The sequence below is a fragment of the Sorghum bicolor genome, chromosome 8, assembly GCF_000003195.3.
Source record: "Sorghum bicolor cultivar BTx623 chromosome 8, Sorghum_bicolor_NCBIv3, whole genome shotgun sequence".
Classification (NCBI taxonomy): Eukaryota; Viridiplantae; Streptophyta; class Magnoliopsida; order Poales; family Poaceae; genus Sorghum; species Sorghum bicolor.
Genome location: NC_012877.2, coordinates 61,231,354 through 61,248,115, shown reverse-complemented (window position 1 = coordinate 61,248,115; position 16,762 = coordinate 61,231,354). Strand labels below are relative to the sequence as shown.

The 16,762-nt window shown below is 44.8% G+C and overlaps 1 protein-coding gene across 7 annotated transcripts; it reads left to right on the top strand.

Moving 5' to 3' along the window:
* Nucleotides 3,670-16,521, top strand: LOC8086103 (putative disease resistance protein RGA3). Of its 7 annotated transcripts, none has more exons than XM_021446263.1 (10): nt 3,672-3,969; nt 4,305-4,872; nt 5,064-9,404; nt 9,878-10,021; nt 10,122-10,224; nt 10,426-10,771; nt 10,868-11,041; nt 11,126-11,262; nt 11,390-14,740; nt 15,827-16,413. In XM_021446263.1, exon 3 carries the CDS (start codon nt 5,103-5,105, stop codon nt 9,387-9,389), a length of 4,287 nt encoding a protein of 1,428 aa, XP_021301938.1. In that variant the 5' UTR covers nt 3,672-3,969; nt 4,305-4,872; nt 5,064-5,102; the 3' UTR covers nt 9,390-9,404; nt 9,878-10,021; nt 10,122-10,224; nt 10,426-10,771; nt 10,868-11,041; nt 11,126-11,262; nt 11,390-14,740; nt 15,827-16,413. The 7 variants fall into 7 exon arrangements, 6 of the variants coding, with proteins under 6 accessions (XP_021301938.1, XP_021301941.1, XP_021301940.1 ...); XM_021446266.1 differs by lacking the exon at nt 3,672-3,969 and having other exon boundaries at nt 3,999-4,872; nt 10,426-10,506; nt 10,624-10,771; XM_021446265.1 differs by lacking the exon at nt 3,672-3,969 and having other exon boundaries at nt 3,999-4,872; nt 10,426-10,506; nt 10,585-10,771.

Below are 16,762 nucleotides of genomic sequence, written 5' to 3'. Positions count from 1 at the left end.
CGCTGACGCCGTGCTCGAGCTCGCTGGTGCCATGCCCACCGCCGCTGCCACACTCGCTGGTGCTGCGTCTACTTGCGTCATGCTCAAGCTTCCGCTCGCAAGTGCTGTGCTTGCCACCGCCGCTGCGCTCGAGCTTGAGCTCACGCCACCGCCACTGTCTCCTGGCATCACTTTATGGGTTTCGAAGGTTTGGCTGGTTTCTAACCATGATCGGGGTAGAAGGCTCTTGAACAATGGCGGAGCGAAAGGGGGGGGGCAGTGACCCCTCCAAGCCTAGTCATTATTCCTTTAAATATCTATGTAAATATTAATCTATACCTATCTATAAAGAGAGAAATTTTCAGTCTGCCTATCATATTCTTCCGTTAGCGAGGCAAGGCGCACTCGGACTTGACCCAGTTTGCGTCGCCGTCGCCCGCACCACACCGCACGCGGGGGCAGGAGGGAGACGCGGCCGTTGCTTTTATCGCATCCTTCCCAGGATCGGCGGGCGCCGGGCGGGGGCGAAGGAAAGAATCTGGACGGCGTTGGCTCCACGTTGGCCGGCCGGCTTGTCGTGCGGACGGCACGGGCACTCCGGGGCAGCTGCTTTCCCCCGACCGTCCACGCGAACCCGTGCTAGCTGGAGATTTGCCGGCCACCACTCTTAGCCACTGACTCGACACTCGTCGACCGTCCATCAACGGCTCGTCAAAGATTTTCGCCAGAGCTACGCCGCCGGCGAGGACTCGGGCTCCAGCGAGAGCGACGTGGAGGAGCACGTCGAGGTGGAGCTCCGCCTCCTGCTCGACCTCCACGCCGGCACGCCGCCACCGCTCCTGTTCGTCACTGTCGCATCCATGGACGCGCCGCCCCAGGGCTACCGCACCAACATCGGCATCTGCCTCGCCGACCCATCCCTCACCAAAGCAAGCGCGCCCCCTCCCTCCCTTGACCCCGATCCTGCTCCTCCCCGGTCTCCGCCACGCCTGCGCTGGATATTGTATTGTCGGGTTCTCGGATTCTAGGCTTGACATTCCTAGCACGTGGCAGATGTCTCAGTTGATTTCAGAGATCCGCTGTACTCCTTCCGTCCCAAAAAAAAGTGACGTTTTTGACTTTTAAAAATCGTGTTTGACCGTTCATCTTATTAACAAATTTTATAAAAATTATAATAAATAAGTTATTAGTAAAGTATTTCTAATGATAAAATAGGTCTTAACAAAATATATAATATTTATGTAAAAATTTTGAATAAGACGGATGATCAAAAAAGATGTATGAAATTTTAAAACGACACTCTTTTTTAGGATGGAGGGAGTAGTTCTTAACTCGCTAATTTAAACATAGCCTAAGTCATATGTATAATCCCGAAATAATGATGATAGTTGAGTGAATGTATGCATCTGTGCAGGCTCCTACTGGTTAACATATGATTTCCCACCGGATGTGAGAGACAAGCTGAATGCTAGGTGGGGAACCGATTGGAAAGGCCAAGCTCAAAAATGGTAAGCTCACTAAATTTCTTCAGCTTAGAATTCTATGAGATAACCTCATTTCATTTCATCCCTTTGTCTGACTGGAATTTCAACCTGCAAGAATAATCCTAGATGCCAGACATGGATATATAGCTACCCCAACATCCTCATAGTATTTTTCTAGAGATATATAGATATAGATTTAATAACTTTTTTTCTCCCGTTGCAACGCACGGACATTTTTGCTAGTATTTATAATACAAGAAATATCAATTTCACCTATTTTTTTGTTCAAATATAATAATTTTAATAAAAAATAGTGTAATATTTTTTAAAAAATTCTTTAAATACATAATTATGTATATTTTATCATATTAAAAAAATACGACATATTTATTCGGTTCTTCTTAATTAAAATCGCTGGTTCCGCCACTGCTCTCGAAGCCTGGTTAGGTACACGGGTTCCAGCCCAAACCGTGGCGTAACCTCGACAATAATTTTGGCTCGGCTGGTCATTGGTGGGCAGCCGATTTTGTTAAACCGCTGTTTCAGGTTGAGGCAAGAGGGAGCACCGACGATGGACACGGACGAACTCACTCGCACCGTTTGTCCGTTACTCCGTTTGCAAATGGATTATCGTGCGCAACCAGTCCAGGTCCTGGTCACGCACGCGCTCATGTAATTGGGCCTCCGCCAGGCCTCAAAAGGGCTCGTTATTATTATAAAAACAAAAAGGTTCTTTTAACTCCTCAATCAACTATTAGAAATAAATTTTCCTAAAAAAAATATTCACATAATCCAATTTTGATCCATTCATATGTACACCGTATAATTGAGTCTAAAGTTTTTTTTAAAAAAAACAAGGATTTTGGTTCCCTCTCACCATAGGCGCTTTAGACGCTGGTTGTATTCTACATGGTGCCAAGTCAGCCGTGAGGGGATAAATCAAACTACACTAATCTTATACTCTTATTATAAAGCTAAATCCTACTACCTATTTCTCTCGACATATAAACTATCCAACTAAGCAACCCACTACGACACAATTAAAAATCTACTAGCCTATGCAATTGTAGTGTCCACGTCAGCAACTCACTATATTTCTCTCAATGCAAGTTGACCAATTAAGCAATGCATTATCACACACAACAAAAATCACTAGCCATATAATTATATTATCCGCGTCAGCAAGACACATAAGTATTTTGTTTGTTCACATCATCATGCTATGTAATCCACTGCATTCCCTTGCTGCGGGCTATTCTCCTAGTACACTAATAATCCAATGTCGTATTCATATATTTTATTTATGGTTCCCAACTAAAAGTCCTAAAATATATTTCAATCTCATAAATCTATATGGAATCACTTTTAGTTTTTTCGGTTAACCATACCCTGTTTGTGATGAGTAGCTTGAGTTATTTGGATATTCTTCTATAATAGATACTGAGAGCATCTACTAGTGAATAAATAGAAGATTCAAATAATTCAGGCTGCAAGCATCTACTAGTGAATAAAAACATCAAAATGAGCCCATAGAAGATTCAAATATAATAACTTAAGCTACGAGCATAAGACAGGGCATGGTTTTAGGAAGCATCATAAAAGTGGGTTTTATTGTTGTCAAGCTAATTTTTTTCTATGATTTTTCTACAAAGTAACTTTTTGACAAAATCACTTGTGACCCGGTTTACCCTGAACTATCAACGTACTTCGGTTTCATCTTATGGGTGATGTGGTGCCACATAGTGCGTACAACATATGTTGCCACATAATTGCATATTTTATTTTAACTAAAAATATAATCATTTTTAAAAGTGATGGGCTAAAATCCAGGGCCTTGTTTACTACTGATATAAAAATTTTCAAGATTCTTCGAATCTCATGACATATGTATAGCATTAAATATAAATAAAAAAACTAATAATTGTATAGTTATCTGTAATTTGCGAGACGAATCTTTTGAGCCTAATTAGTCTATAATTAAACAAATTTATTAAATACAAATAAAAATATTTTGTAACTAAATAAGGCCCAGTTTTATTCGCAATGGAGGAAAATGGGACTTTGCGAACAGTTTTTCTAAGGGTGGAAAATGACTCTTCCCTTCCTTTTTTCTGGGTTGTATTGTATTGCATGGCGGCCCAACATGCCCGCTACGCACCGGACTAGCCAAGCAAGCCGAACGAGCCCACACAACTCAGCCCACTCGCAGTTCCCTCAATTCTCAATGAAGCCAGCCGCCCATGACTCCATGAGCCATGGCCGCCGCCCGCCGGAGAAGCGCCGGCGCCGGCGCGTCCCTGCACGACGGCAAGAGGCAGGCCACGGGGTCGCAGGCGGAGGCGAGTCTACGGGCGGGGACGGGGCGTGGGGCAGCCGGCAGGGGCACAGCCAATCCCCCAGATGGCGTCGCTACTGCGCCCCCTCTCTCTCTCTCCGTCCATGCCCCTGTTCCGGCACCGGCTGCCGGCGGCGAGGCCGTTCGCTCCGCGTCCAGGGGCAAAGCAAGGTACGAATCAGTAAGGCTGGGCATTGTTTCATTTCTTGCTATCTGCTGGTGCCATTCGTGTGTTTTTTTTTTTATAATTTGAGGCTGGGATTCGATTATTAGCACACTGCCACACTAGTAGCGCTGCCATAGTCAGGGGTGTTCTCCTCTTGTCCTAAAAAAAAAAAATTCTGAGTTTTAATTAGTTTATAATTGAACAATCATTTTCAAATACAACCAAAAATACTAACTTTTCATCAACTAAACGATGCCTAAACACATCTACAGAAATATTGAACTGAAAACAAATATTAAAATCCTCTGTACTCGTAACCATGCGTCTCTGTCGGAATCAGCACGTGGCGGCGAGTGATCAGGGCACCGGAAGGCCCCTGCATGCGACGCGCGTGGCAGTGGTGGACCCCAAATCGCAGAGGGGAAGGAGAGGCGCCGGCAGGAACGACGGTCGACGGGAGATGAGATGCGAGAGCACCGGCGAGACACGCCGCTCAGATCTTCGCCTGCCGCCGCCCAGACTTCTCTCTCGCATTCCTCTTCTCTTCGAGAGTAGTAACACTGAACATTCACACTTCGCATCTTGTCTTGGCCGCTGAAACTCCTTACGGTTCTCAGCTAGAATTCATGCTCTGTTTCACACTCGAGTGCTGTAAAAAAAAGGAGTTCAGAAATATCTAGCCTCACATGCAATCAATCATCCCTGAGAACACCACACACGCGCTTGCATTCACAGGCTCACAGCTCGCGTCTGAGTCTGACCTCTCCACTCCACCCAACCCCAGCCTGAGTTCCTCATCCTCTCAGAGTTCTTGTCTCTCGCATTCCTCCCACAGATACAGAGTTGAGTTCCACTGCACACTCACCACTTATTTGACGTCTGCGCGCTCCCACAGGTACTGTGTGTAGGTAAGCCTTTTCGTCTGCATCTCCTTCTCTTTTGCACAACAAATCCACTAGTACTCTCTCTATCCGAAATTATAAGTCATTTTAAGAATCTTGAAAAGTTTTTTTTACTCTCCAAGATTCTTGGAATGACTTATAATTTGGGATGAAGAGAGTACTAACAAGCAGTTTCTGATCTACGCTTCGACCTGCAGCTAGAGTCTTTGTCATCTCCAACGCTTTCTCAACTGAGAATGGAGACGATCGCCATCAGCGCGGCAAGCTGGGCGGTCGGAAAAGCCTTGGGCCCTGTCTCCGATGGCCTGCTGGAGTCTTGGGCAGCCTCTTCAAGTCTAGGACCCAACATACGCGCCCTCAAGCTGGAGCTCCTGTACGCACAGGGGATGCTGAATAATGCCCGTGGCAGGGAGATCCGCAACCCCGCGCTGGGGCAGCTCTTGCTGGAGCTCGGCCACCAAGCGTACGATGCCGACGACGTGCTGGACGAGCTGGAGTACTTCCGTGTGCAGGACGAGCTTGATGGGACCTACGAGACCACTGATGCCGACACCAGGGGTCTCGTCGGGGGCCTCGTCCTCAACACTCGCCATACGGCTAAGGCCGTTGTCTGTAAGCTCAAGCTACCCTCATGCTCCTGTGCTTCTGTGGTGTGCCAGCATATTAGAAAGCCAAAGCTCAAGTTTGACCGAGTGGCAATCTCCAAAAGGATGGTGGAAATAGTTGAACAGCTTAAGCCGTTATGTGCCAAGGTCTCTACAATTCTTGATCTAGAGCTGCAGCGAACAATAGCCTCCACTGGCAGCTCAATCCATCAAGGCACTGCTTTCAGTCAAACCACCAGAAATACGACCCCACAGATTATAGAGCCAAAGTTATATGGGAGGGATGAACTGAAAAATGATATCATAGATAGAATAACATCTAAATATTGTGCCAATGACGATCTCACTGTGCTCTCAATAGTTGGTCCAGGGGGTCTTGGGAAGACAACATTCACACAACACATAAATGAAGACGTGAAGAGCCACTTCCATGTCCGGGTATGGGTATGCATCTCTCAGAATTTCAGTGCAAGTAGGTTGGCACAAGAAATCGCAAAACAAATCCCAAAACTTGACAATGAAAAGGAGAATGAAAGTGCTGAAGATCTGATAGAGAAAAGGTTGCAGTCCAAACAGTTCTTGCTTGTTTTGGATGACATGTGGACATATCACGAAGATGAATGGAAAAAACTGCTAGCGCCATTTAAGAAAGTACAAACAAAGGGTAACATGGTAATAGTGACAACAAGAATTCCGAAGGTGGCACAAATGGTTACAACAATAGGCTGTCCAATAAGATTAGAACGTTTAAGTGATGAAGAATGCATGTGTTTCTTCCAAGAATGTGTGTTTGGTGATCAACAAACATGGGAAGGGCATACTAATTTGCATTATTATGGGTGCAAAATAGTGAAGAGATTGAAAGGTTTCCCTCTTGCAGTAAAAACCGTTGGTAGATTGCTAAAAGCTGAACTTACTGCGGACCACTGGAGAAGAGTATATGAGAGTAAAGAGTGGGAATATCAGGTCAATGAGGATGATATTATGCCAGCACTAAAGCTTAGCTATAACTATCTTCCTTTCCATCTGCAACAATGTTTTGCCCACTGTGCCTTGTTCCCTGAAGATTATGAATTTGGAAGGGAAGAGTTAATCCACTTGTGGATAGGACTGGGGTTGTTAGGCCTCGATGATCAAAACAAGAGAATTGAAGATACTGGACTAGGTTACTTAAGTGATTTGGTTAGTCACGGATTCTTGCAGGAAGAAAAAAAACAGGATGGCCACACTTATTATGTTATACATGACCTGCTCCATGACTTGGCAAGAAATGTTTCAGCACATGAATGTCTTAGCATACAAGGGCCTAATATGTGGAAAATACAAATTCCTGCATCTATACGTCACATGTCCATCATCATAAATAATGGAGATGTCCAGGACAAAACATCCTTTGAAAATCGTAAGAGAGGCCTTGATACACTTGGTAAAAGATTGAACACTGGAAAACTACGTACTTTGATGTTATTTGGAGATCACCATGGAAGCTTTTGCAAGGTATTTAGTGATATGTTTGAGGAAGCAAAAGGCCTTCGTGTCATTTTCTTATCTGGAGCATCTTATGATGTGGAGGAACTGTTGCCCAGATTTTTACAACTTGTCCATCTTCGTTACCTAAGGATGAAGGGTTATGTATTAAATGGAAGAAATCTATTTGCCAGGATGTCAAGATTCTATAACTTATTGGTCCTAGATTTGAAAGAATGCTACATTTTTAGTTCTACAAATACAGAAGACATCTGTGCTTCTACAAGAGATATGAGCAACCTAGTGAAAATTCGTCATTTTCTTGTGCCAATAAGTTCTTATCATTATGGAATTTTCGAGGTTGGGAAGCTTAAATCTATACAAGAGCTAAGTAGGTTTGAGGTCAAAAGAGAAAAACATGGTTTTGAATGGATTCAATTAGGGCAATTGGAACAGCTCCAAGGGTCATTGAAGATTCATAATCTTGAAAAGGTTGATGGTTCAGCAGAAATTGAAGAATTTAAATTAGTCCAGTTGCACAACTTAAATCGCTTAATATTGGGTTGGGATAAAAACCGGCCTAATAGGGATCCAGAAATGGAACAAAATGTTCTTGAATGCCTTAAACCACACAGTAATCTTCGAGAGTTGTGCATTAGAGGACATGGAGGTTACACATACCCTACTTGGCTATGTACTGACCACACTGGTAAGAATTTGGAATGCCTTTCTCTCAAAGATGTAGCCTGGAAAAGTCTTCCACCTATGTTGGGAGAGTTGTTGATGGTTGGCGAAGAGCGCCCAAGTGTCGCAGGCCAAATCTTTCAGAATCTAAAAAGGCTAGAACTTGTCAACATAGCAACTCTGAAAAAATGGAGTGCAAATAGCCCTTTCTCTAAACTAGAGGTACTCACTATTAAGGGTTGTTCTGAACTTACAGAGCTGCCATTTCCGCACATGTTTCCCAGCCTACAAGAGATATATATTTCAAAATGTGAGGAACTAGTTTCAGTGCCCCCAATTCCCTGGAGTAGTTCTCTGTCCAAAGCTGAACTGATAACAGTGGGTGCTAGTATTCAGTACATAGATTACCGGAAAACTGATCAGAAAATTCATGTACAGTTCAAAAAGGATGCTCTTGATCGTGAACTCTGGGATGTATTGGCCTTTACTAATCTGAGTGAAATAAGGGAGTTCAGGATCAGTGAATGCCCACTTGTGCCTCTACATCACCTGAAAGTGCTAAACTCTCTGAAGACCCTGCATATAAGTGACTGTACTAGTGTCCTGTGGCCAACTGAAGGTGAGAATGATTCCCCATTCGAGTTCCCAGTTGAACAGCTCCAGATATCAGATTGTGGTGCCACTGTGAAGGAATTGTTACAGCTAATCTCTTATTTCCCTAACCTCTCAACGTTGGTACTATGGAAGAGAGATAACAAGCAGACAGGAGGAGCAGAGGAAACAGAAGCTGCAGCAGGAGGACAGCTGCCTTTGCCCCTCCAATTAAAGGAGTTGCTCCAAAATCAGAGCTCCCTGAGAAATCTGGCTATAGGGGATTGCCTCATGCTTCTATCCTCCAGTTCGATCCCCTCTTTTTACTGCCCTTTCCCGACCTCTCTGCAGTACCTCAATCTTTGTGGTGTGAAGGATGCCATGCTTACACTGGTTCCTCTCACAAATCTGACCAAATTGGACCTATATGATTGTGGAGGTCTAAGATCAGAGGACCTATGGCATCTCCTTGCCCAAGGTCGTCTCAAGGAATTAGAAATCTGGAGAGCGCACAACTTACTTGATGTCCCAAAGCCTTCACAGATGTGCGAACAAGATCTTCCCCAGCATAGCTCCAGGTTGCCGGCGCTCGAAACGGATGGGGAAGCAGGAGGCGCCGTTTCTGTGCCCATTGGTGGCCAGTTCTCTTCCTCTCTCACCGAGCTAGATCTTGGTGGGAATGACGACTTGGAGCACTTCACAATGGAGCAATCGGAGGCCCTGCAGATGCTCACCTCCCTCCAGGTTCTTCGAATTCTGGGGTACTCTAGGCTGCAGTCCCTGCCAGAAGGGTTAAGTGGGCTTCCCAACCTCAAGAGATTAGTGATCTGGTTGTGTGACTCCTTCCGGTCGCTACCGAAGGGCGGCCTTCCAAGTTCACTGGTGGAACTACATATCTCGTTCTGTAAGGTCATCCGGTCGCTGCCCAAGGGTACCCTCCCAAGTTCGCTGACAGAACTACACATAAATGGTTGTGGTGCCTTCCGGTTGCTACCAAAGGGAAGCCTTCCAAGTTCACTGAAGATATTACGGATCCGCGGCTGTCCTGCTATCAGGTCGCTGCATGAGGGCAGCCTCCCGAATTCACTTCAAATGCTAGATGTCACAGATAGCAACGAGAAGCTACAGAAGCAGTGCCAGAAGCTGCAAGGAACAATACCCATAGTTAAGTTCTGAGGCTACTAATCTAAGGTAACAAACACTTCCTTTTTTTTGCACTATTTTTTACCAAAAAGTTCCACCTAAGGATCACCCATGTTAGTTGCTGAACGTGAAGTAGCTCAATTTTTTTTTGGTGGCCATTTTACTTTGTTATTATCTGATCAGTGGCACCTTACCTTGTTACATTGCACTGCATGCAAAGAGCACCACTGTAACAGTATTAGGAACCATCCCTCTTCCAGTTTTCTCTGATTTAGCTTCTTTAATCCTTTCCAATCATTAGAATTTGTGCTGCAACTTTGTTCTTAAATCTTCACTCTTATTTGAATTGCTTGACATAGCATACATGGTCCAAATCAATGATACTACGTTTCAGGGTTTTTTTTATTCCATCTTGGTTTAGGTTCTAGACAACATGTAACCTGGATATCAAACATTTTTTTTGGTCAGACTGTGATTGGTGGACCATTTTGAGCAGAGATTGAGCAAAATTTTCGTTACAGGGCATTCTTGACGATGCAATCTCCCGTGATATCTGCTTGTGACCCTGGCATGAAGAACTTTACAAAATGCATAAGTTGGGATAATGGAAAGCCATATATCAATGCTGTTACATCAGCATCGAGATTTTAAATGATGTACCATTGGTGAGTTTCATCGCGACGTAACCTACTTAGTCTGAATGTGATAGGCTCCCATCTGTTTTTTCAAATCTTCTAACTGATCAGCGCAATCTTCCCTTTTCAGTCGGTTGGATTGGATGATGTATACCTCCAGCTGCTGGGAGGTCATCAGCGCTGGAACACTGTCACAGCTGCTTGCGCAGGTCTTTGTCTCCGTACTAGTCAAGGTAACCATACTTCCAAGCCAATTTGCTGACAGTCCATCCATTCAGTGTCATCGAAGTGACATTTCTCCAAAGTTAATATTGATCATGAATGAGGCTGAAATATTATAAGGCTGAACATTTGATCCTTCACTTGTCTGTTTTTTGTTTATCACACGCATTCACTGATGTGTTTTTTCCTGTCTATTGCATGGGTTTGGTAAGTTAACGATGGGATATCTCTGACGTTTCGATCCAAGCCGACTTAGAGGAGACCCAACTTCCTGGGAGGATGGCACATCCACTGTATGTACTCATCCATCGGTGGAGGTTAACCTCTGCTGTAACCTGCTCATGACATATCCTTCCGACCTTCCCTTTCAGTAGGACCAGTCAGTCGCTGATGCTTGAACTATGTCCCAGCCCATACTTACTAGCACTAAGTCATCTGCAAAGGCATTATCAGATGTGATACAAACTGTGAGACAGACCAGAAGGGCCTCTAGCGCTTGTTGTTGGAATGGCTAATGACAAGGAGCATCTTTTGTGTTTGCTGAGCAGCTTGTCTCAGGTACTGAGTGGGACTAGCCATCCCTTGGTTTTGCCGGCGTATGATTGAAAGTTAATGCAGAAGTTGATGCCACATTTTCTCTAAAACTTGCTGCAGGTTAAACGCCTGACATCATGCTACTGATGGAAACGAGCATCGCCATGGCATCGCCGCTTGCCAGAGCAACCACCCGCGCGAGGAAGACTCAACTTCCTCGGAGGAGCCAGTTTCTGACAGCAGAGGAAGCGTCAGTACTCAATCGGGGCGCATCCACTGTACTCGTGGATGGAGGTTAACCTCTGCTATAACCTGCTATTGACATCCCTCGCCTTCTTAGTAGCGTCAGTTGTCGCTGATGCTTGAACTATGTCTCAGCACATATGGGGGCATCTGCAGAGGCCGTAGACGTATAGAAGTCAAAGAAACCGTCAGACCATAACAGGCTTCCAGCGCTTGTTGTCAGCATGGATATTGACAAGGAGCATCTTGCGATTGCTAGCAGCTTCACTCAGGTAGTGGGACTAGTCATCTCTTGCTGAGCATTTGAAATTAATCCAGGCAGACAGGCAGGCAGGCAGGCACGTAAGTGGAAGCTATTGCTGAAATTGATACCACATTATTCTCTGAAACTTGCTGCAGGTGGAATGCCTGCCTGATGCCGTGCTACTGACGGAGGCGAGCATCGCATTGCATCCCTAGAGGAACCTCCTGCGCGACGCCAGCAACCTCGTCCCTGAAAGAATCATGGATAGCCGCAGCACGCGGCCAGGTGCATCGAGTGTGTGGACATCCATCGGCGGCATCTCTCAGCGGCGCTGAAACCCCAGAGCGCATTAACAGGTTGGCCAGTTTGGCCGGTCCATCGCTCAGCAAGGAAGGCCTTGTGTCAGGAATAGGAGAGCAAGGAGATGCGTACTGTTGGGCGTCCGACAATGGGAGTTCGCGAGCATACAAGACTAGAAGTGGCTGTTGCAGGGCCGGCGCGCTCGCCTTGTCTGCGTCGCCGGCCGGCTACATCCCTTCGTCTTGCCGCTGCCAGTACTGCAACAGCTGGGGCGCCGGCGTTGAGGAAGAGGGGCCGGGCATTTCGTTTTCACGCCATTCATACAGAGACACTGGTTGATGAGTGCAAAGTGGAAGTTGCACTGAGACTGAGGTAGGCGGTAGTAGGGAGTGGTGGGTGGCTGGGTGCTAATGCTGAAGCTGTACCAGCCGGCTCTCGAATGCCTCTCTTTCCCTTGATGGATGGATAGATTCTGAGATGGATCTTTCGGCGTTACTGTGGTGTGTGGTGTGCATCTTTTGATGGTCAACTGCATGTGACACACGCGTGGACGGCAGGCAAGCATGGCAGGCATCGTCTCTGCTGATGGGATCGGCATAGCCTCATCCTGGGGTTCGCAGGTCGTGTGTGGGGCGGCAGCACAGCAGCCCGCTGTTTTGTACTCCTACAAGACTGCTGGCTTTTGAGGCGCTACTTCTGCAAAATATCTCTCTCAGTATCTCACCTCCTTTCTCTCATTTTTTTTGTTTTTTGTAAAGACGACAAAAATAAAGTTGTGCCTGTAAATTTTATTAGACATAGAAATTTTATTAGTTCCAAGCCAATTTGCTGACACTCCATCCATCCAGTTTCATTGAAGTGACATTTTTCCAGTGTTAATAGCATGTAAAATTTGTTTCCTTACTTGAAGCTTGCTAATGAATGGGGCTAAAATATTAGAAGGCTGAACATTTGAAACTCTCTCTCTCTCTCTCTCTCTGGTTATGTTAGGAGCGTCAGTCAGTCACTGAGCCATACTGATATGACGTTGTAGCTTGTTTCATTATTTAGATATATCTGGCTGCTGCCCCCTTTTTGACCTTTTAAATAGCCATGCCCATACAATATTACAGTACATAATTATACAAATAGGTCTTAATGTTGGAAGCCTCTATGAAACATACTGATTTTTCTGATAATATAAAATGAACACTCATAACTGAATTTGAAGATAATGAAAATATAGATATTTTACAATTTTTGAAAATGAATAGTATTTGCTTCTCTGTCAATGTGGTGACATTAGGATACATAGAGATTAATATTATGTCCGTGACATTATGCAAATAAGTGACTTCAATTATTCAATTTGTCTTCTGTTTTAGGAAAGGGATTGTTCTGAACTATGGATGTTCTTTGTACCAAGTGAGTAGCGATGCTGCAACTGGTAGAGGTGCAGTCATTTCATAGTTCCATTGCAGTTGCAGCAGCATCAATGAGCCTAGAAACTGGCATGGTCTTAAGTCATGTTCAAGATACTGGGGTTCAAAAGGGAGAAAAACACCTTTGCACGGACAAGTTTAGATGCCACGTTGCTCCAAAGATAGACTTGAAAAGAAGTTCAGTAAAACATGTTTTACTTGAGCCGCAGCTGTGGAAAAACTTGTGTACTGTGCTAGAAGAACATCACGTTTGAGAGAGACTTTTTTAGTTTGTGTTGCCATTGTTCAGCAGCGTGCAAAATGGATTGACTGTTTCAGGATTCAACGGCATGACCTTATGTTGGTGAAGTGGTTAACTCCTGTTAGCTCAAGGTTACATTCGTGGTTATGTTTGGTCGTGCAAGGGTTTTATTATGATGGTTTTCAGATCTAATATTATCTGTAGATATTGTAAAGAGTACATGGTATTCATCATCCTCATGTAATGGAAAGTTTGGCAGTGGACCGTGATGGTCCCATGGTTTTTTACTCCTCATTTTGAGAGTTTTTCCACATAAAAGCATTATCAAAAGTGTGGACATTGTGTTGTTTTCTTAAACTTCCTTGCTCTTATAATTTTCCTGCCCCATTTGCTACAGGTACAGGAAGTGGGGCTCAAACAAAACGAGCACTTGGACCTTCACTAGTCTACTCTAAACGCGCCAATTCGCACCAGGCAGCGCCGCTCCTCTCCCCGGATCTGTAGCAGTATGGAGCTGCCGGCCGACGTCGTCGAAGAGATCCTCCTCCGCCTCCCACCGGCCGATCCCGTGAGCCTCGTCCGCGCCGCGCTCGTCTGCAAGCCCTGGTGCCGCATCGTCTGTGCCCGCAGCTTCCGCCGCCGGTTCAAGGAGTTACACCGCACAGCACCACTGCTCGGCTTCCTCTGCAACCCCTTGTTCGCCCGGTTCGTCCCCACCTCCTCTTTCCGCCGCCGGTCCGCGACTGCGTCGTCCTCGACGCCCGCCACGGCCTCGTCGTCCTCCACTTCGTCCTGGGTGACGACGAGGTGGACGCCCTCGTCATCTGGGACCCGACAACGGGCGAGCGGTGGGAGATACCAGTCCTGGACGAATGTGAACGGGACGAGTGGTACGCGACTGTGCTCCGCGAGCCCACGGCCGATGGTACAGCCTTCGTCGTCGTTCGCTTTGTCACCAAGTACTACAGCTGCAGCCAGGGCCAGCGCTGGTCCTTGCGCGTCTACTCATCGGCGGCATCCTGCTGGAGCGAGCCGACTCTGGTCCCCATGTGCAGCGTCGATCTAGTGCCCACTGCCCTTGTGGGGAACACACTCTACTTCTCGATTGATAATGGCAGTAGGGTCCTTGGTTTTGATTTGGTCACAAGGGAGACATCTGTGATTCACTTACCTCGAGCCTCCAATTGTGCTATTGCGCTCATGGAGATGGAGGGTGGTGGGCTGGGATTTGCAAGAGTGGATATGGCCGCCAGACTCTTGCTCTGGTCAATGGAGGTGAATCCAAACGGAGGCGTGGGATGGACACGGACTAGAGTCATTGAGCTTCAGAAGTTGCTTCCAGTCGATGCCGGCTCCATCATATGGCTTCCTTGGCTTTGTGCATGGTGTTGATGTCTTTTTCGTGGGAATGAATGATGGTGTGCTATTCAGTTTTGATCTAAAGTCTGGTCGGGTGCGGAAGGTATACAAGGGGGAATGTGATGAAGATGGCTTGCTTGGTCGTGTTCCCTGTGTTGTTCCCTACACGAGCTTCTGCACTCCAGGTACAATTTTGCTATGTCCCTCTGCACTCCGGTACAACTTTGCTTGGTTTATGATTTGACAATGTTGGGAACATGTAAATTTTCAGTAACGAAAATATGGATAGTACGATACTATATGTGTTCAGCAAATTTATAGGATAAGATAGACATGAACTTTGTTATGCTTACCAATACCTTTTATTTTGGTTACAGACAATCTGACACTAGCTACACATGCAGGTCATGACTGAAAGTTTGGGGGCATGTGCCAAACTCTAATTTAGGCCCCGAACTTTCCACATTAGGGTAATTTAGTCAATAAACTTCTACGACTTCAAAGTATCAAACTAATGACATCACAAATTAATAAGAGAGGGAGGAGAATTTGGAGTAGATCTGTTATTTTTTTTCTCATAAAAAATGGGAAACTATTGGTCTGCAACAGGACAGATATGGAAAGGGATTGAGAGGAAGGAGGGAAACCACAGTGTTTTTTCTGGAATGTTGTCGCATAATAAGAAAAAGAAAACATTAACTGGAGGCATGATCAGGTTTGCTAATAACTAATAATACTAAGTAGTAAAAAGGTTAAATTTTCAGCCTCCATGTTTCTGCCGGTCCTATGCTGTCGCCCACCTGGCACATGGCCTGGGACAGCCCAACAATGGCCAATACACATCTAGGAATTTCTTCATCTATTTTACATCTATATTAGACACATGATGGGTGTTGAAAAGTTTAGGCTGAAAAAATAGCACTAAAGTTGTTACTCTACACTATAGATGTCTACCTTGTGCCTTTGTTCAATGCAGCACATTTCTAATTTCTTACCCTTGATCGGTTGAATGTCAGTTAATAAGATAGAGTATATTGATGATGCTATTATGTTAAACAAAGGGAGGTTCCTCAGGAGCTCTAAGTCTATCTTCTGTTAATGATCTATGCAACTTATTAACTGATGGAGCTGAGATTATAGGATGTATTGTTGCTTTTTTAGTTGTAGCAACTTGTTGGAACATGTGATTGGTTGGTAATTAAATGTTCACTGATGGATTATCAATTCCGCAATCAGCAGACCTTGTTTTTGATATTTGTTTTTTTCTGCAGCACTGAGATTAGTCGCTACAGAAGAGGAACCAGAAGCTATTGCTGCAAGTCCATGAAATACAAAACTCAAACCTGATGAAGCAAGGCCTTCAAAATCAAGATGAAAGTGTGCTATAAGTGGGGCTTAACACTTTGGTTCCAGTGGGTATGAATATCGAAGAAAATATCGAAACTACCTTTTCCATTTGTGTGAAGGTAGTTAACTCCTGGAATTAATTGCTTTTTATTTTGCACAAGTTTTTGATACAGTGATCGAGTGGATCGCTGGCGTGCCCTCTTCTGCAGGGATAACAAGTGTAACCTCTTTCTTTTGAAGCCACGTCCATGTATAACATCTACGAGGTTACTGGGAGCAATACTTTAATTTGTTTGTTGGGAAAGAAATGAAACCTAATTCGAGTGAGCACTGGTCACCAATGAGCAATTGAGCATGTTGAAATTCTGTGGAAAGTAGATTGTCTTTTGTGAGAAGTCAACAGTCAACACATTATGTTCGCCGAGGTGTAAGCTTGTTAATTGCATACATTGCACTCTGAAAGTTAAACTGAATATTTCTAGCTGGTTATTGTATTGTAGAGATTTCTTCTTGGCTATTGATTTGTGCTGGATAGTGAGGCTAACCAAACCTTACGTATTCCATTTGTTACTTAATTAGTAGCACGGTTCATTTCTGTGATAGCTGTTCTGTTTCATTATCTTGAAACATACATGTTCAGTATTTGGATTTGGTGTGTGAAGATTTGAATGGTTGAGGGGTTGAGGCTGGATCAACTGCTATAGGATGGTCAGGGTGAGAAACAAAATCCATTATTCTTTTTCCAGGATGTCTTCTTAACTTCCAAAGAAGAGTTTACATGCCTCCTTCCTCCAAAGAGGCAGCTCAAAAAAGTTAAAAAAAATTCTTTTGCTTCAGTAGCAGCTACGGAGAAGACTGGT

Excerpts from the sequence above, each read along its gene's own strand:
- LOC8086103 (XM_021446263.1), top strand. The coding sequence starts at position 5,103 with ATGGAGACGATCGCCATCAGCGCGGCAAGCTGGGCGGTCGGAAAAGCC.